This window comes from Strix uralensis, chromosome 13 (genome assembly GCF_047716275.1).
Source record: "Strix uralensis isolate ZFMK-TIS-50842 chromosome 13, bStrUra1, whole genome shotgun sequence".
NCBI classification, from domain to species: domain Eukaryota; kingdom Metazoa; phylum Chordata; class Aves; order Strigiformes; family Strigidae; genus Strix; species Strix uralensis.
In genome coordinates this window covers 1,831,125-1,845,676 of record NC_133984.1, presented here as the reverse complement: position 1 = coordinate 1,845,676, position 14,552 = coordinate 1,831,125, and the positions used below count along the sequence as shown (strand labels likewise).

General features: G+C 55.4%; 2 protein-coding genes across 6 annotated transcripts; both read right to left on the bottom strand.

The window, feature by feature from the left end:
- Nucleotides 1-43: 43 nt before the first annotated feature.
- LOC141949463 (diacylglycerol O-acyltransferase 2-like) lies at nucleotides 44-7,073 on the bottom strand. 2 transcript variants are annotated; one of them, XM_074883110.1, is made up of 8 exons: nucleotides 5,087-7,073; nucleotides 3,334-3,462; nucleotides 3,134-3,241; nucleotides 2,809-2,879; nucleotides 2,527-2,731; nucleotides 1,981-2,155; nucleotides 1,693-1,895; nucleotides 44-766 (listed from the first exon to the last, which is right to left on the bottom strand). In XM_074883110.1, exons 1-8 carry the CDS (start codon nucleotides 5,124-5,126, stop codon nucleotides 612-614), a joined length of 1,086 nt encoding a protein of 361 aa, XP_074739211.1. In that variant the 5' UTR covers nucleotides 5,127-7,073; the 3' UTR covers nucleotides 44-611. The 2 variants fall into 2 exon arrangements, with proteins under 2 accessions (XP_074739211.1, XP_074739210.1); XM_074883109.1 differs by having other exon boundaries at nucleotides 3,334-7,073.
- A 228-nt stretch (nucleotides 7,074-7,301) lies between these two features.
- On the bottom strand, nucleotides 7,302-13,523 carry IGBP1 (immunoglobulin binding protein 1). Of its 4 annotated transcripts, none has more exons than XR_012630781.1 (6): nucleotides 13,296-13,523; nucleotides 12,782-13,093; nucleotides 10,284-10,479; nucleotides 9,211-9,296; nucleotides 8,098-8,248; nucleotides 7,302-7,829 (listed from the first exon to the last, which is right to left on the bottom strand). XR_012630781.1 is itself a non-coding variant. In XM_074883113.1 (6 exons), the coding sequence occupies exons 1-6, from the start codon at nucleotides 13,481-13,483 to the stop codon at nucleotides 7,681-7,683; spliced, it is 1,044 nt and encodes a 347-aa protein (XP_074739214.1). In that variant the 5' UTR covers nucleotides 13,484-13,523; the 3' UTR covers nucleotides 7,302-7,680. The 4 variants fall into 4 exon arrangements, 2 of the variants coding, with proteins under 2 accessions (XP_074739214.1, XP_074739215.1); XR_012630782.1 differs by having other exon boundaries at nucleotides 7,302-7,826; XM_074883113.1 differs by having other exon boundaries at nucleotides 8,098-8,210.
- Nucleotides 13,524-14,552: the final 1,029 nt, after the last annotated feature.

The window sequence follows — 14,552 nt, the reverse complement described above, 5'->3', positions numbered from 1 at the left end:
CCTGCCCCCCACCCCCACCCCCAGCACACACAGGCAGCGCCAAGGGGGTTGGAAATCTGTATTGGCTACAGAGGTGGTGGAAAAGGCTCATCTGGGGCCAGAGCAGCACCTGCCCCCACCCAGGGCAATGTGGTCCCAGCTGAGGCCACTTCCCTAGGTCACCAAGTCCAGGAGTGTCCCCCTTCCACTCCAGGGGGTTGTCTCCCCAGCTTGCTCCCATTGGCCCTCCGGATGCCCCCCTAAAGAGCCCATCTCTTTCCCTCCTCCCATGACACCCCCTCCCTCAGCTTGTGGTGTCTTGGTTATCTTGGGGGCACTGTGCCCATCGCTGGCCCCCAGCCTCACACTAGCCCCCACCACGTCCTCAGGGGACAACCGTGTCAGCCGCAGCCTCCAAACCCCTTTCAAGGGGGACCCTTTCCCCATCTCTCCCTTCCCCTCCCTTCCTCCTCTCCTCCCACCTCCCGCGCAGGTTTTTCAGGCGGAGGAGCAGAGGGGTGGAATGGGGAGCGGTCCCCCGCGTGTCCCCTGTGCCGGGGCGGCTGAAATCCCCACCCGCAAGAGCCAACCGCCCTTGTGAGCCAGGATCTGGCCGCCGGTGCCGGCCGTGCTCAAAGGATGTGCAGCTCGTCCGACTCCGACAGGCCGTACTTGGTCTTGTTCTCGTTGAAGAGCTTGAGCAGGGAGCGGACATACATCTCGTGGTACATGTCCACCGTCTCGTGGCTCGGGTCCTCAATCTTGGGCACCATCACTGGCTCCCCCACTGCCAGGAGGGGACATGAGGGTCAGGCCGAGGGCGTGGTGGGGATACGAGGCAAGCGTTGCCTTCCAATGCCACCCATGGCTGGGTGTCCTTCCTCCTCCAACCTTCCACCTCCCAGGGGTCCCTTCCACCCCACAGAATCATCTCGGTTAGAAAAGCCCTTGAAGATCCTCTAGTCCAACCATGAACCTCACACTGACCGTTCCCAACTCCACCAGATCCCTCAGCGCTGGGTCAACCCGACTCTTCAACCCCTCCAGGGATGGGGACTCCCCCCCTGCCCTGGGCAGCCCATTCCAACGCCCAACAACCCCTTCTGCAAAGAAATACTTCCTAAGAGCCAGTCTGACCCTGCCCTGGCGCAGCTTGAGGCCATTCCCTCTTGTCCTGGCGCTGGTTCCTTGGCTCAAGAGACTCATCCCCCCTCTCTGCACCCTCCTGTCAGGGAGTTGTAGAGGGCCATGAGGTCTCCCCTCAGCCTCCTCTTCTCCAGACTAAACCCCCCCAGTTCCCTCAGCCGCTCCCCATCAGACCTGTGCTCCAGACCCTGCACCAGCTCCGTTGCCCTTCTCTGGACACGCTCGAGTCATTCAATGGCCTTTTTGGAGTGAGGGGCCCAAAACTGAACCCACTCATCGAGGGGCGGCCTCAGCAGTGCCGAGCACAGGGGTAAGATCCCTTCCCTGTCCCTGCTGGCCACGCTAGTGCTGATACAAGCCAGGATGCCATTGGCCTTCTTGGCCACCTGGGCACACTGCTGGCTCATTATCAATCAATCAACCCCCCCAGGTCCCTCTCTGACTGGCAGCTCTCCAGCCACTCCTCCCCAAGCCTGTAGCGCTGCTGGGGGTTGTTGTGGCCGAAGCGCAGAACCCAGCATTTGGCCTTACTGAAACTCCTACAGTTGCCTGGCGGGCAACACTCACCCACGGTGGTGATGGGTCTGGCATAGGGCAGGAAGCCGCGGGACTGGACAGAGGTGAGACCCCGGCCATAGAAGACGCAGGGAGCAAAGCCCATCATCTTCTGGAAGCGCTGCTGGATGCTCCTCATCCAGCTGCCCTCCTCAAAGACAACCTGTCGGAAAAGGTCGTTCTCCCCAAAGGAGAAGGAGGGGACAAGGTAGGCCCTGTAGAGGGGACACGGGGGGGTTGGTGATGGGGTGCCAAGACCCTCAGCCCCCCACGGTGGCAGCGGCAGTGCCCGTGACCCACCCGTGCTGCAGGGCCATGCGGACGAAGCCCTTGCGGTTCTTCAGGATGAGGGTGGTGATGCCAGGACGGCAGGAGAGCGACTCGGCCGCACCGCCAATGACGATGGCCACCGCGTTGCCAGTGCCGTTCTGGGACAGCAGGTAGCCGATGGCACGGCGCGTCACCGGGCACAGACCTGCGGCGGGACCCACCCACCGGTTGCTGTGGGACCACCTGCACAGGCAGTGCCCGGGGACTCCGCAAGGAACCCCGAAAGGGACCTTGCAGGCAAGGTGCTGGCATGGTGCAAGCAATGGGAGGGGGGAAGTTCAGGCAGGGTGCAGGCAGAGCGCTGTCCCTGCCCGCTCCTGGGGAGCACAGAGGCTGTCAGTCCCCAGCTTCCCGCAGATGGGACCCCCTGGGAGCCCTCCCGTGTCTGCCCAAGCACAGGCAGAGGCGGGCAGGAGCAGGACAGGCAGGAGGTGCGTCCCTAGGCCGGCCATCCGTGCTGGCAGCGCTGCCCATGGTGGCAGGCAGCTGCCCACCCTGCTGCCCACAGACACTCACCCCCACTCATCAGGTACTCCCTGAAGACGGGCAGGCGGAAGTTGCCGGCCAGGGTGGTGAGGAAAGGCCGGATGCCCGGGAACATCTCGCTGAAGCCCGTCGAGCCGGTGATGAAGTTGCAGAAGGCACCAACGCAGAGGATGCCATGGGGGTGGGAGCCGATGATGTAGTTGTGGCTGGGGGACAGGTCATGCGTCTTCACCAGCTGTGGGGACAAAAGGGGACATCACAGCGGCATGTCCCACCACTACAAACATCCCACCCCAGCTGCCCGCGCCGTACCTTCACGGGGAAATAATCCCGAAAATGCTTCCACACAGGCCATCGCCGCAGGCATGGCAGCCGCCTGCCACCTGAAAACCAGAAAGGGACAGCGGGAGGTGACCCCACCCCGGCAGGCAGCAAGACCCTCCTCCCCGCAGAGCTGTCACACCCCTCTTCCCACTGTGAGGATGATGCGGGAGAGGTAGGATGTGGTGCTGCTCCTCCTTTGATGTGCTGGGATGGACCCAGAGAAAGGTTGGGGGGGACCCCACAGCCCATCCTGCTGTAAAGCTGGAGGAAATTTGGGGGGGTGGGGGGTGGGGGTGTGTCTGCCTGTCCCCACCTTTTTCTGGCGTGTCCCAGTCGAAGATGATCCAGGCCAGGTAGAGTGCGGAGATGGGCCAGAAGCTGGTGAACACCAGGTAGATGAGGAGCAGCAGGCTGACAATTCCTGCGGGAGCCAGGGAGGGTGGGGGGTGAGCAGCAAGGCAGCCACCCCGCCGGGCCCCCCCCCCCAGCACCCTGCACCCCCCCTGCACTCACCCAGCAGCAGGAAGCTGAGCACCCACTGCAGGACAGAGAGGAGCTGGAGCCAGGAGCGGAGATCCCGCTGCGAGGGCCAGGGCGCTGCGAGCAGGGTGCGCAAGGCCGTCTGGACGCTGGCGCGGTTGCCTGTGGGGAGGGACACGGTCCCCCAGCCCAAAACAGCTCGAGTTGCACAAAAAACAGTGTGTCCCCACACCCCACACCCCCCCCCCCACCCTGCGCTGGCAGGGGGGTGAGGCTGGTGGTACCCGTGGCTGCCACAGTCAGGGTATGGGGAAGGAGGCAGGAGGTAGGATGGGAAGGTTGGGATACTCATCCCTAGGGAGCTCTGGACCACTCCAGGAGGTGGCCCTGGGCAACCTGAGGCTGTTTTGAGACCAGTCCTGCCCTGGGGGGCTGGGCACCCCAAAGCCCAAACATGAGCCTGGGTGCAACAGTGGAGCTGAGTGCAGCAGCACATCCCGCACCGTGCCCAGCTCCCCACAGGCTGGGACCTTTCCCTCACCCTCCCTGGTGCGTTCACGATCACAGAGAATTTGGGGCTTTCTCAGCATCCACCACCCCAGCAAGTGCCAAGGACAGTGGCCACAGGCAGAGGGAGGGTGGCCAAGACTGGCCATTCCTGCCGAGCTTTGCTCCCACGAGGGACACTCCAGCAGCCCGTGGTCACTCCACTCCCCCCGCCTCCCTGTTGCCTCCAGCCGACCTTGGTGAACCATTAACTGCCCCGGGCCAGGTGCCAGGATCCAAACTCCACGCACAGCCCCATCCCTCCTCCCCGAAACCGGCCTGAGGCGCTCCCGGCCAAAGGTCCAACCGCGGCCGAGACCCCCTGGCACAGCCACTGCTGACTGCAGTGAGCTACCTCTTGTGTCACAAGAGCCTTGTTTTCTTGAGAAAACAGCCCAAAATCAGCACTCTGGCCAGACAGGGAGATGCTAGGTGAGACAGGAGCAGACCCATCCCCACAGCTCCCCAGGCTGGGGACACTTGGGTGGGTCAGAGGAGACCCACCAAACCCTGGTTTGGGGAGGTTCAACTCTTCCTGGCTCAATCCAAACTATGAAGGGGACAACTGAAATAAATTAAACACTGGAGCCATCACCAGCACTGAAGAATTGTTTTCCCTCTCCCCCAAGCCATGCTTTAAGCCATCCTTCCTGCCCATCCCCATATGCCCAGTGAGGCATCTCCAGAAACCCAGCACAGCCCTGATGTTCTCAACTTTCCAAAACCCCATTTTTTGGTTGTTTCCCCCGCCCCCCGCCAGGGAAGACACAGAGCTCTGCCTAGCAAACTTGTGCCTACCAAACAGTTGCTTTTTTAAGTTCCTTTTTCTAGCTCCCCCCACCCAAGCACTCCATGAACCTCCAGACCGCAGACGGAAAACGGAGAAACCCCAGGGGCTCCGCTGCCAGCCCCGTCTGCGGTGACAAGAGCCTCTTCAAACCTAAAAATTCAGACTCTGTGGCCTGGGGCAGCAGGGGAAGATGAAGGGGAATTTGCAGCACTCGGGAGCATCTTGCGGGAGCAACATAACCGAACGCATTGTCAGAAATGTCGTTTCTGTTGAGCAACTGTATGTTTTCTTCTGGTGCTGCTAACCCCAAGTTGCTCCGAACACCTCCCTTCCCCCTAAGCAGTCTAAAGCAAATAGACAATGGTGACAACAAACGCTAATTGCCTGACCAGCCACTCGCATCGCCAGAGCATCAGAAACCATTCAAAAGGCGCTTTGGAAATATCTTACCGCTAAGATTTTGGGAACAGGCTGCAATAATTGTTTTCATGGTGGTAAGGAGTTCCGCGCCAGACCCTGTTCAGCAGGTTAAAAGGCGAGTTTGGAAATCCTGGAGGGCGATTGATTGTGTATCCAAGCTGCTTTAACCAGCTGATCCAAGGTAAAGTGGCCGCGGCGGAGGGGAGCGGACCTGCGCTGGCCCCGGCTGGCAGAGCGAGGAGCTGAGCTGCTGGTCCTTGGGAGGATGAGGAGTGGCAGCGAGTGGCGAGGAGCTGTCGTGGCGAAGGCACCTCAGAAAGGCACCGCTGCCAGCACTGGTGGCAGCTGGGCCGGGGCCGCCTTCCCCCGGGGAATGGTACCGTCCACGCTCTGGGTATTTCACAAACCGCTGTCGTGCTCTGGCGGTGCAACTCCCCCCCAGAGCCGCCCGAAAAACGTCATCCCGCAGCCCTGCGGGATGGGAACACGGCCCGCCCGACAGGCCCTGACCTGCAGCCCCACCAGCCAGCACCAGCCCCAATTCTGCCACCCCAAAGGATGGCACCGAGCCCTGCCTGCTACCCCAGGAAAGCTGGAGTAGTGCCTGGAGAGGATTGGAGGGAAAAAAATAAAATAATAAAGTGAGAAGAAAAGGAAACAAGAGCAGCACAAAAGCAGCAGTGAGATGGGGCTTCGGGCACCTAAGGAAGGGTAAAAATCCAGTGTCTGATTCACTAGAGCTGTTCTCAGGATCTACCTCTCCAGAAGTGCTCACTAGGAAGAGCAGGCTAACACCCAGTGTAGGAAAGGGATAAAAAACACACACAGGATCGCACACGGAAACTCATCATCTGTCTTGTAAATTGTAGAGACTCAGTATCTGGAAAAAAGGGTGTAACAGCATTCGCTGCAGGCCGCAGCTTCGGAGATGTAGACTGGTGACAAGGAGCCACGATTGGCAGGTATAAAATGCCTGAGCTGGTCCCTGGGGTGCACCGAAATCACAGAATCCCAGAATCATCTGAGCTGGAAAAGCGCTTGAAGCTCCTCCAGTCCAACCGTGAACCTCACACTGACCAACTCCACCAGATCCCTCAGCGCTGGGTCAACCCGACTCTTCAACCCCTCCAGGGATGGGGACTCCCCCCCTGCCCTGGGCAGCCCATTCCAACGCCCAACAACCCCTTCTGCAAAGAAATACTTCCTAAGAGCCAGTCTGACCCTGCCCTGGCGCAGCTTGAGGCCATTCCCTCTTGTCCTGCCGCTGGTTCCTTGGCTCAAGAGACTCATCCCCCCTCTCTGCACCCTCCTTTCAGGGAGTTGTAGAGGGCGTGCTAATAAGAAGGAAAAAAAACCCAAATTCTTTCAGAATCCTGCTGTCCCCAGGGGTAAGGGAGCACCCTGCTGCTAAACCACAATCGCCCCGTGGCCTGCTCGGGGTGACACACTGCCACGAGTGCAAGCAGCAGTGACGCTTCTTTCGGTTTTTTATCCCAATATTTGTGACGGGTTTAGAACCACAGGCCCAGCTGCCAGTCCATGCCGGGCAACTCGTGCTTCCAGCTGGGATTCCTCACTTTTTCACCCCGAAATACACATGGGCCAGGTCAGTGCCAGACCTGTTGTGTCCCCTCGCTTCGCCCAGTTCAGGATTAGAGTCAGCAGCTATTTAAAGGACCTTCAGAGGAACCCAGAAAAGGTTTTCACCCCCTTGGGGTCATTCTGCAAGTAGATTTCAAAGCACACCGACAACTCGCGTACTACTTTGCTTTGATTACGGCACCGTTTGCCTCAGCGTTGGCCCGTCGGGCTCCATGAGAGGGTCTGGAGCACAAACATACACACACACATTGTGCATTACACCGTGTACGCTAAAGCCACACCGACCCCAAAGCATGCCAAGCGAAAGCACAAATATTTCTATTAAAACATTGTACTACATGTAGCATCAGCCCTTCCAGACATCGTCCTCGAAATGCCCGATCTACTTAACATAAAAAAAAAATCCCCAGTGCTTCTGACCGCCTGCTCTGGGAGGAACAGAGGCATGAGCCTGGGGAAAGGCCACCCGGCTGCAGACAGATCTCCCTGCCGAGGCAAACGCTGCGCCGCAAGAAGCCTTGGCCAAGGAAACAAGCCGTTGGATGTTGCCTATCCCCAACTCCTTTGGTGGCTGGAAATCAGCCTGACAGGCTTCCTCTGGAAGAGCCTGGGATGAATAGCAAGGGATTTTCACAGCAAGAACTAGACAGCACAAGAGATTTTATTTTGCTTAAAAGAGAGAGAAAAAAAAATAAATACATCCACCCACAATACAAAGAGTGGTTTCCAAATTCAGGGACTTTCCTCTCAAGGATTTCCTCTGGGAGAACAGAGGCAGCCTGACCCCTCAGCAAAGGCCCCACCTGAGAGGAGCTCTGGGGTATCGCTGTACACGCCCAGTGTGCTCCAGTCTGACATTTAATGTAAACCAAAGCAAACTGTCAGGTTTACTCCCGACCCCGGTGCCTCCCAGCGAAGCCCTGGGTACCTCCGCTTATGTACAGTGTATTTACTCCTCTATCTCCAGGACATGGGCAATTCTTACAGCATTTCCAGGCCCTGCTCCCTCCGCAGCGAGAGCATCAACCCACGTTCTGCCGGTTGCCGTAGCCTCTTGGGTGCGTATCCTTCCAGTCATCCCAGTTCCGAGCTTTTTGAAGAGCTTCCTCATCATCCTCTTCCTCTTTTTTCTCCTGCTGCTGCTTCTGCAACTCTTCATCAGTTATAGCTGCTGAAGGTCAAGAACAGGAGTGAGGGGCAGTAAGACAGGGGAAGATCCCTAGTCAAGCCCTCCAAGCAGAAGCCCTGCCAGGCGCTGGTCTAGACAGAAAGCGGGACTTGCCAAAGCTCAGCCCAGTTACTTTCACAGCCTGACAAAGTCAGCTCATACTCTTCCTCAGCCAGCTGGCGTTTCACACCCTGACCACGTCCCCGTTCACCTTCCCCCTCGAGAGACTTCCCAAATTCTCTACCCCAGCCTTGGCTTCGCCGCTCCGTACCTGGCGCTCTCTGTGGCGCGCTCTGACCAGCCACGACTCCCTGCCTGCGGCGCTGCTCGTACCAGTCGTCCACGGTCATCGTGGGCAGCCCGGGGTACCCGGCCCCAAACACTCTACAGGAAGAGACAGGCAAAGGCAGCCCTTGACATCGCTACGAAGGAGCAGAAACACAGACAACCATGCACAGAACTGCTCTGTAATCCAATGTGTACCAACAGCAGGCACGTTATCAAGGAGGGCCTTCAATACAACCAATACAACCCGGGCCTTCAGACTTAGGCTGTAACACGCCTAACGAGTTCCTGCTGCTCGTTTAGAGAGGTGAGGGCTGCTCTAGTCCAAAGACCTTCGATCCCTTCTCCAGCCCAAAGCGGAACACACTGTGCTATCACAGCCTGCCAAGGGGAACCGAATTAGGCACGGCTTGACTAAATAGTTATCTGGAAGGCTGAGGGCAAATAATGTCAAAAGCATGACAAGAAAGCTGGTTTCTATCCCACTTTGTGCTTTAGCTGCTATATTCCTTGCAAGAATCTCACGGTGCCACAAAGCGTTAAGACTGATACCGTTGGGAAAGCCTCACAGTTAAAACTGGTGTTATTGTGACTGATGATTCTCTGGTAGGTATCACATCTTCCCAGCCCCTATGATCACCTCTTTGAATTCACTGAAATCTTCCCGAGTTTACATTAGAGACCACGTGTGCTTTTCACTGTGGGGCTCTTTATTTTAAGAGTTAAGAACCATCCTGTTGTAGCACACAGACGTTAGGGGGGCAGATAAGCCTTGCCTCTCCACAGCTTACCAAACGGCAAGCACGCGGCCTAGCAGCTAACGCAGTGACGTTTGCTTAACACCATCCCTGCTTCTGCCATCCCAACAGGAGGAAACAGCATTAGCCAAGACACTGCAGCATGCCGGTAACAAAAAAAATCAGAGAAAGTCCAAGAAATGCATTAGATCTTCCCCCTGTCCCCTGCCCAGCAGCATAACGCACGCCGTCTCGCTGCGATGCGCTGCCTGAAGGAAACGACTTTCAAAGAGTATCTTAGGCTTGACCTAAGAACAGAGCACTGCCTCATGCTGTGTCTAAATAATCAAAACCCAACATACTTAGCCTGAGCAGCATCCCGGGTAAGAATGAAAGGTTTCAGCGGAGCCCTGGCTTGCCGAGAAGTACCGTGTGGTGGTGCTGAAGACTGAAGATGCAAACAAAAGTCACAAGATAATCGTGTAGATGAGAATCCCCTTCTCTGCTTCCCACCCCAAACAAGTTATTAAACGTCTTGTAGAAAAGAAATGTCTCTGCTGTCAGAGCAAGATGGACAATTCAGGCCTTACTCCGCTTTAAATCATGAACTCCATCTGTGAGTTTCCACAAATCACTTCTGTTTGTGCCTTTGTTACACCCGCTCTGATCAAAGCGGAAAGCTGACAGAGCTAAACCAGATCAGCTCAGATCAAAGCATGAAATATAGTTTATTTTTCCCAGGGATCAAACACAGCATGCTCTGAAGCCAGCAGAGCTCGTTGTTCCCGATGATATCACCCAGGGCACTACAGAAAAACAGAGTTCTGCAATGCCAGTAACGAACTGCACAAACCAGCTGCACCCACCGGGCTGGACCATGGTCTGTGTCAGCAGCACATTATGACTTTTTATTTCTAAACAGACTTTTTAGGTGAGTAACATAAAGCCCAGGACGCTATTCTACACAGGAATGGCAGGTCTATGAGAAGCTTTCATCGTTCAGAATGGACATTTATTTCTGTAACAGCTGGGCATGTTGTAGACCAGAAGCGTAGGTCTGAAAGAAATCACAAGGGTCTTTTAATTTATAAATGTACTAGAGTTAAGGGTCTGGTAGAACCCAGCAAAGTGGAGAAAAGCCTTTGCACGAGACCAGTTCAGCTCTGATATTCAAAGCTCTAGCATTTCACCAGCCACGACTACCTAGAACACGTGGCAGCAGCGGACAGTGACTAATCCCAAAGTCAGACCAGAATTAAACCAAACCCCATCTGCTTGTGCTGTGACTGAGCTAAATTTCAATTGAGAATTCGAATAAAACTCACATAACTCTGCTACTGAATTCCTCTGGGGCTCATTTACTCACAACAGTGCCCAGCACCAGGTCTGCCTGTCCACAGCTCCCAGGACCTGCAATTCAAGAGAGATCTCATACCTGTTTCGCTGTACCTCTGCTCCTCAGGATGACCATTTCTTGGTCAATACTCTCAATTTCCTCCAGGCTGGTGTTGATCCATTTCTGGATTTGTAGTATGTAAAATTCCCGTATCTGATCCTCATCTGCTTGCCCACCCTCCACGAAGGTTCTCATAGAGGCCAACCTGTTCTCCAGTTCCTTCTTCTGCTTGTACCTGTCTCAAGGAGAACAAAGTGAGATCATTGAATAACCTTTCTCTAGCCCAGCCCAGATATGGTGTTTTCTACAATAAACAATCTCTTATTTCCTGAAATTCAATCACATGTAGTTAGAGAGCTACTTCCTGCCCCAATCCCCTTTTAACTGGTCTTCACAGTTGCTGAGCAGTGCCCATTAGGGTACGTAAACCCCAGGTATTCATAAAGCTCCTCGTGTCTTTGACTTTTGACTTCTCTGTGTGAGTAGGACCCACTCATTTAACAACCAAGAGTCCTGGAAAAGTAAAGCGGAGACTTACAGGAATGTTCCTTTTAAGAAGAGGAAGAGCACTGGCAGCACCAGATCACACTGGTTGTCATTTACTGATAATCTCTTGCCTCGTGCTTACACGTTGTGAAACACCAAGCAGGGGGGATCCATCTCCCCATCTCATCTCGCCGACAACAGAAGGTTTTTGTCAAATGAAAACTACAGAAGAGTTCCAATCTGCTTAAAAAAGGCTTTGAAAATGCACGGTTCTATACATACGTGCAGCACCAAAATATTTTCCTCCCGTCTTCCTCATCACTTCCATCTGCCAACTCAAATTTAGACATTACATAGGATCTCTACTACCCTAAGAGGTTTAACAAGATTTCATGTATTTAAAAAGAAAATTGTATATAAAAAGGGAGGTTGTGATGGTTTACTGTTGTAATTTAAGTATCTCCTCTCTGTTAAAAGCAGCTTTGAAGACGACAGTTTAAATTTAGAGGCGCCTCTCTCAATTATTTCTCTTCTCCTAAAAGTTGAGCAATCCTTGGAAATTAAGCCTCCCAGGTAAAATTAGGCAAGCCTGGCAACTTTAATCTGGAGAAAACAGGACTGTAACTCATCAGCTCCTTCACTGAGAAAACCAGTGCAACAGCTATTTGAGTTGCTTCTATATGACACAACAATATAAAGAAGCTGCTTACAAGGCAGATTAAAACACTTTTCCAATTTCTGTCTCAGCTGTTTTTGCGGGTCGTTTTTCAATATAATTTTGACTTTCTGGATTTTTTGACCTTTTCAGGAATTAAAGGGGGGAACTACCTATATAATACACTTCCAGGCTAAATCCTTGTGTCCCACTTCCCCCTACAGTGCTGCCTGAAGAACGAACAGTAAGAAGCAAGGATTAGAAACCTATGGGAGCTGAAAGGACAAGGAGCACAGAAAAGTCATTTTAAAAAAAAAACAGTCACAAGTGCTCCACAAGAACCCCCAAAAATACACCTTAACCAGCCAAGCACCTGACTGCCTGGCCCTATCCTGCGGGGAAGCAAAGCAAACCACCACCCCGTTCCCGTTTGTCTTTGCACTCCACAGCGGGATAAATTCTCTTCAGTTGGCCACTGCAATCCCAGCCTGCTCCCCAGGACGCCGGATCGCATCAGAGAGTGAGGCTGAAAGCAGCGAGGATGAGCTGGGTCTGGAGCCGGTGTGGTGATACAGGCCTCCTTAGGAAAATTTTGTTCATGCCATTTGTACATTTTACTGAAAGTAAATATAATTGCAACGTCTCACCCTGATTGACCTGCTTGTGACAGAACTCACAACGCAGGCACCTCCCGTTTGTCTTCAAGTGGAAGGAGTCACAGGACAGGCAAACACAACCCCTCAGCGAGAGGGGAGTTCACTTAAGCCTGGCCTGCAGCGCCCACAAAACTCACTGGGGAGGCGACGTGCAGCTCTGAGACCGCTGACAAGGCGCTGAAAAGGCTTTGCTGCGCTGACCACAAAGGCCCTGATGTATTCCGGTATCCCAAACCCATCTCAGTTAAGTTACTCTCTAGAATATAAATCAGATTTTTGCATTTGTGCAATTTAAACAGCTCTTCAGCCCCACTTGGGCCTTTAGCACAGTAAGAAACAACTTGACCATCAAAGTCCCCAACTAAAGCATGACAAAGAGCATCAACCACCCCTTTTTTAAAGATCTTTTTAAAGCCCATTGGTAGGTAACTTCCAACGTGGGTAGCTTTACACCGTTAGCAGTGATTTACGAAATAATCATGAGAGCTTTTGTGCAGTTCTTCTTCAAAGGCTGGAAACTGAAGACATAAATGCATGCCTCCAGTCTGTGCATAATCCAACACCGTTAAGTAATATGTGGTGCATATCTTAAAAGGAATGTTTATCAAAGTATTCCAGTATCAAGGGAACGAGTTCTTTCCTGACAGTCCTTGTCTGTAAAATGTTGCACAGCCTGAGGCTCTCCCCTTCTCTTAAATGGATGCCCAGAAGCCTTTAAACACCGCAAAGCAAGAGCCTACCTTTCAATTTTGGCTTGCCTGCTCGACGCCATGGCCACCAGGCTGGGCTGGGCAGCAGTGGGGCCCCCCAGGCACGGGCTCCCGGCATCTTCCTCTCCCGGGGGGCTGGCAGCAGCGGGGGGTAGGTGGAAGCTGCCCAGTCCGTAGCTCCTGCAGAGCTTGAGGAAGCGCCAGAAGTGGGCCCGAGCGCTCTCCAGGTGCTCCAGCCTCCTGCTCAGGTCGACCTGCTTCAGCGTCAGGGCCCCCAGCAAGGCGGGCAGCAGCAGGTACTTCAGGTCGGCCGAGGCGATCTCCTCCAGCTCCTCGTTCTCGCTGCAAGGGGAGAGATGAACCTTCCCGATCCCACTTTGCTCCACCTGAGCCCGGCCAAGCCCTGCCGGCTCCGCAGCGGCCCGGGGGCCCGTATGGAGGCGACAGAAGGCACGGAGGGACCCTCGCAGGCCTCGCTGGGTCCCCGCAGGCCCAGGCCCAGGCTCAGGCTCAGGCCCAGGCCCAGGCCCGTCCCTCCCCTCACCTGAACAGGTCCAGCTGCGCCACCATGGCGGCCGCCCGCTGCAGCGCCTCCAGCCCCTGCCGCACCTTATCCTGCACGGCCGGAGCCCCCGAAGACGGCTCGGCGCCGGTCTCCACCTCCTCCCAGAGCCGCCGGCCCGCTGCCAGCAGCTCCGACAGCCGCGGCCCCTCTACGGCCCCCTCCGCCATGCTGGGCTGGGAAAGCGCCGCCGCCCAACCACTTCCGGGTCGGCCGCTGGTGGCCCCGCCCCCGCCCGCCATCTTGGTGAGGGCAGAGGGGCCGCCCGAACGCGGTGGGGCCGCCATCTTGGTAGGGGCGGGCCGCAGGCAGGGCCTGGCGAGGCTTCAGCGGGCCCGCCGGGCCCTTGGCTCGCCCCCAGCACCCGGGGAACGCTCGCGGCGGGCAGGTGGCGTCGTCCGTACGAGGCTCGGCAGGCATCGGAGGCCCAAAGCCCTCCCATGCATCCAGTGCTCCCAAAGTTTTGTCCTGATGGTTCCTGCCTGACACACAGGCCTCCCCTGACCTTGCCAGGTACTCTGGGAGAAGGTGTACCGGTCCAATAAACAAGCAAAAATGAGGATAATTAGATAAATTAACAGAAAGCATGCACCTTCCCCCCCTAGAAAAGGGAGCAAGAGGTGTGAGGAGGGCAGAACGGCACTGAAAGGGCTCTGGAGCCGTAAGCTGTCGGCACAGTCAGTGCTGCCGCGCCGAGCCCACCCGTGGCTCGGCTGACGAGCCGCTCGGCCACTGGCCCCCGAGCTGGCATTTCATCAGCGTGCTCGGCCCCTGCCCCGGCTGGGCTTTGCCCCCCACGCAGGCAGCACCCCCAGGCTGTCCCAGGCAGATGTGGAGGTGACGAGTGTGTCATGCCGTGGGTGCTAGGGCAGATCCGCCATCTGGGACGGGAGGTGACACGTGGGGACCTCTCCTGCTCGTGGGCAAGCCTGGGTGACGTTAAGCCTTAGGCCAGCAGTTGGGTTTAGTGGGAGCTTGTGCTGTACAGGGCTATAGCTTGGGCCCTACATCTGACAGACAATCCCGGCAGCACGCGATGCACAGCGCGAACGCTTCGTAGCATGGTGCTACGTTTTATTTTTTTAAGCACAGCAACTTCCATTTCTTCTCTCCGTATTCTTTTTATAACAAAAGTAAGAGAAGCAGCCTTTCTCATTTCTTTTTTATGTAGCTCCTAAGTCCCTTCTTACAATATCTGTGAAATTTAAACAGGCATAAGGTAGGTTAAGGTTAAAGCTG

Excerpts from the sequence above, each read along its gene's own strand:
- IGBP1 (XM_074883113.1), bottom strand. The coding sequence starts at position 13,483 with ATGGCGGAGGGGGCCGTAGAGGGGCCGCGGCTGTCGGAGCTGCTGGCA. Across the intron at positions 10,480-12,781 it reads AGGCAAGCCAAAATTGAAAG|GTACAAGCAGAAGAAGGAAC; the intron begins GTAGGCTCTTGC and ends TCCTTGAGACAG. Across the intron at positions 9,297-10,283 it reads GCAGAGGTACAGCGAAACAG|TCTTCAGCACCACCACACGG; the intron begins GTATGAGATCTC and ends TTGCATCTTCAG.
- LOC141949463 (XM_074883109.1), bottom strand. The coding sequence starts at position 3,796 with ATGTGCTGCTGCACTCAGCTCCACTGTTGCACCCAGGCTCATGTTTGG. Across the intron at positions 3,242-3,333 it reads GCTCAGCTTCCTGCTGCTGG|GAATTGTCAGCCTGCTGCTC; the intron begins GTGAGTGCAGGG and ends TGGCTCCCGCAG. Across the intron at positions 2,880-3,133 it reads CTGGGACACGCCAGAAAAAG|GTGGCAGGCGGCTGCCATGC; the intron begins GTGGGGACAGGC and ends TCTGGTTTTCAG.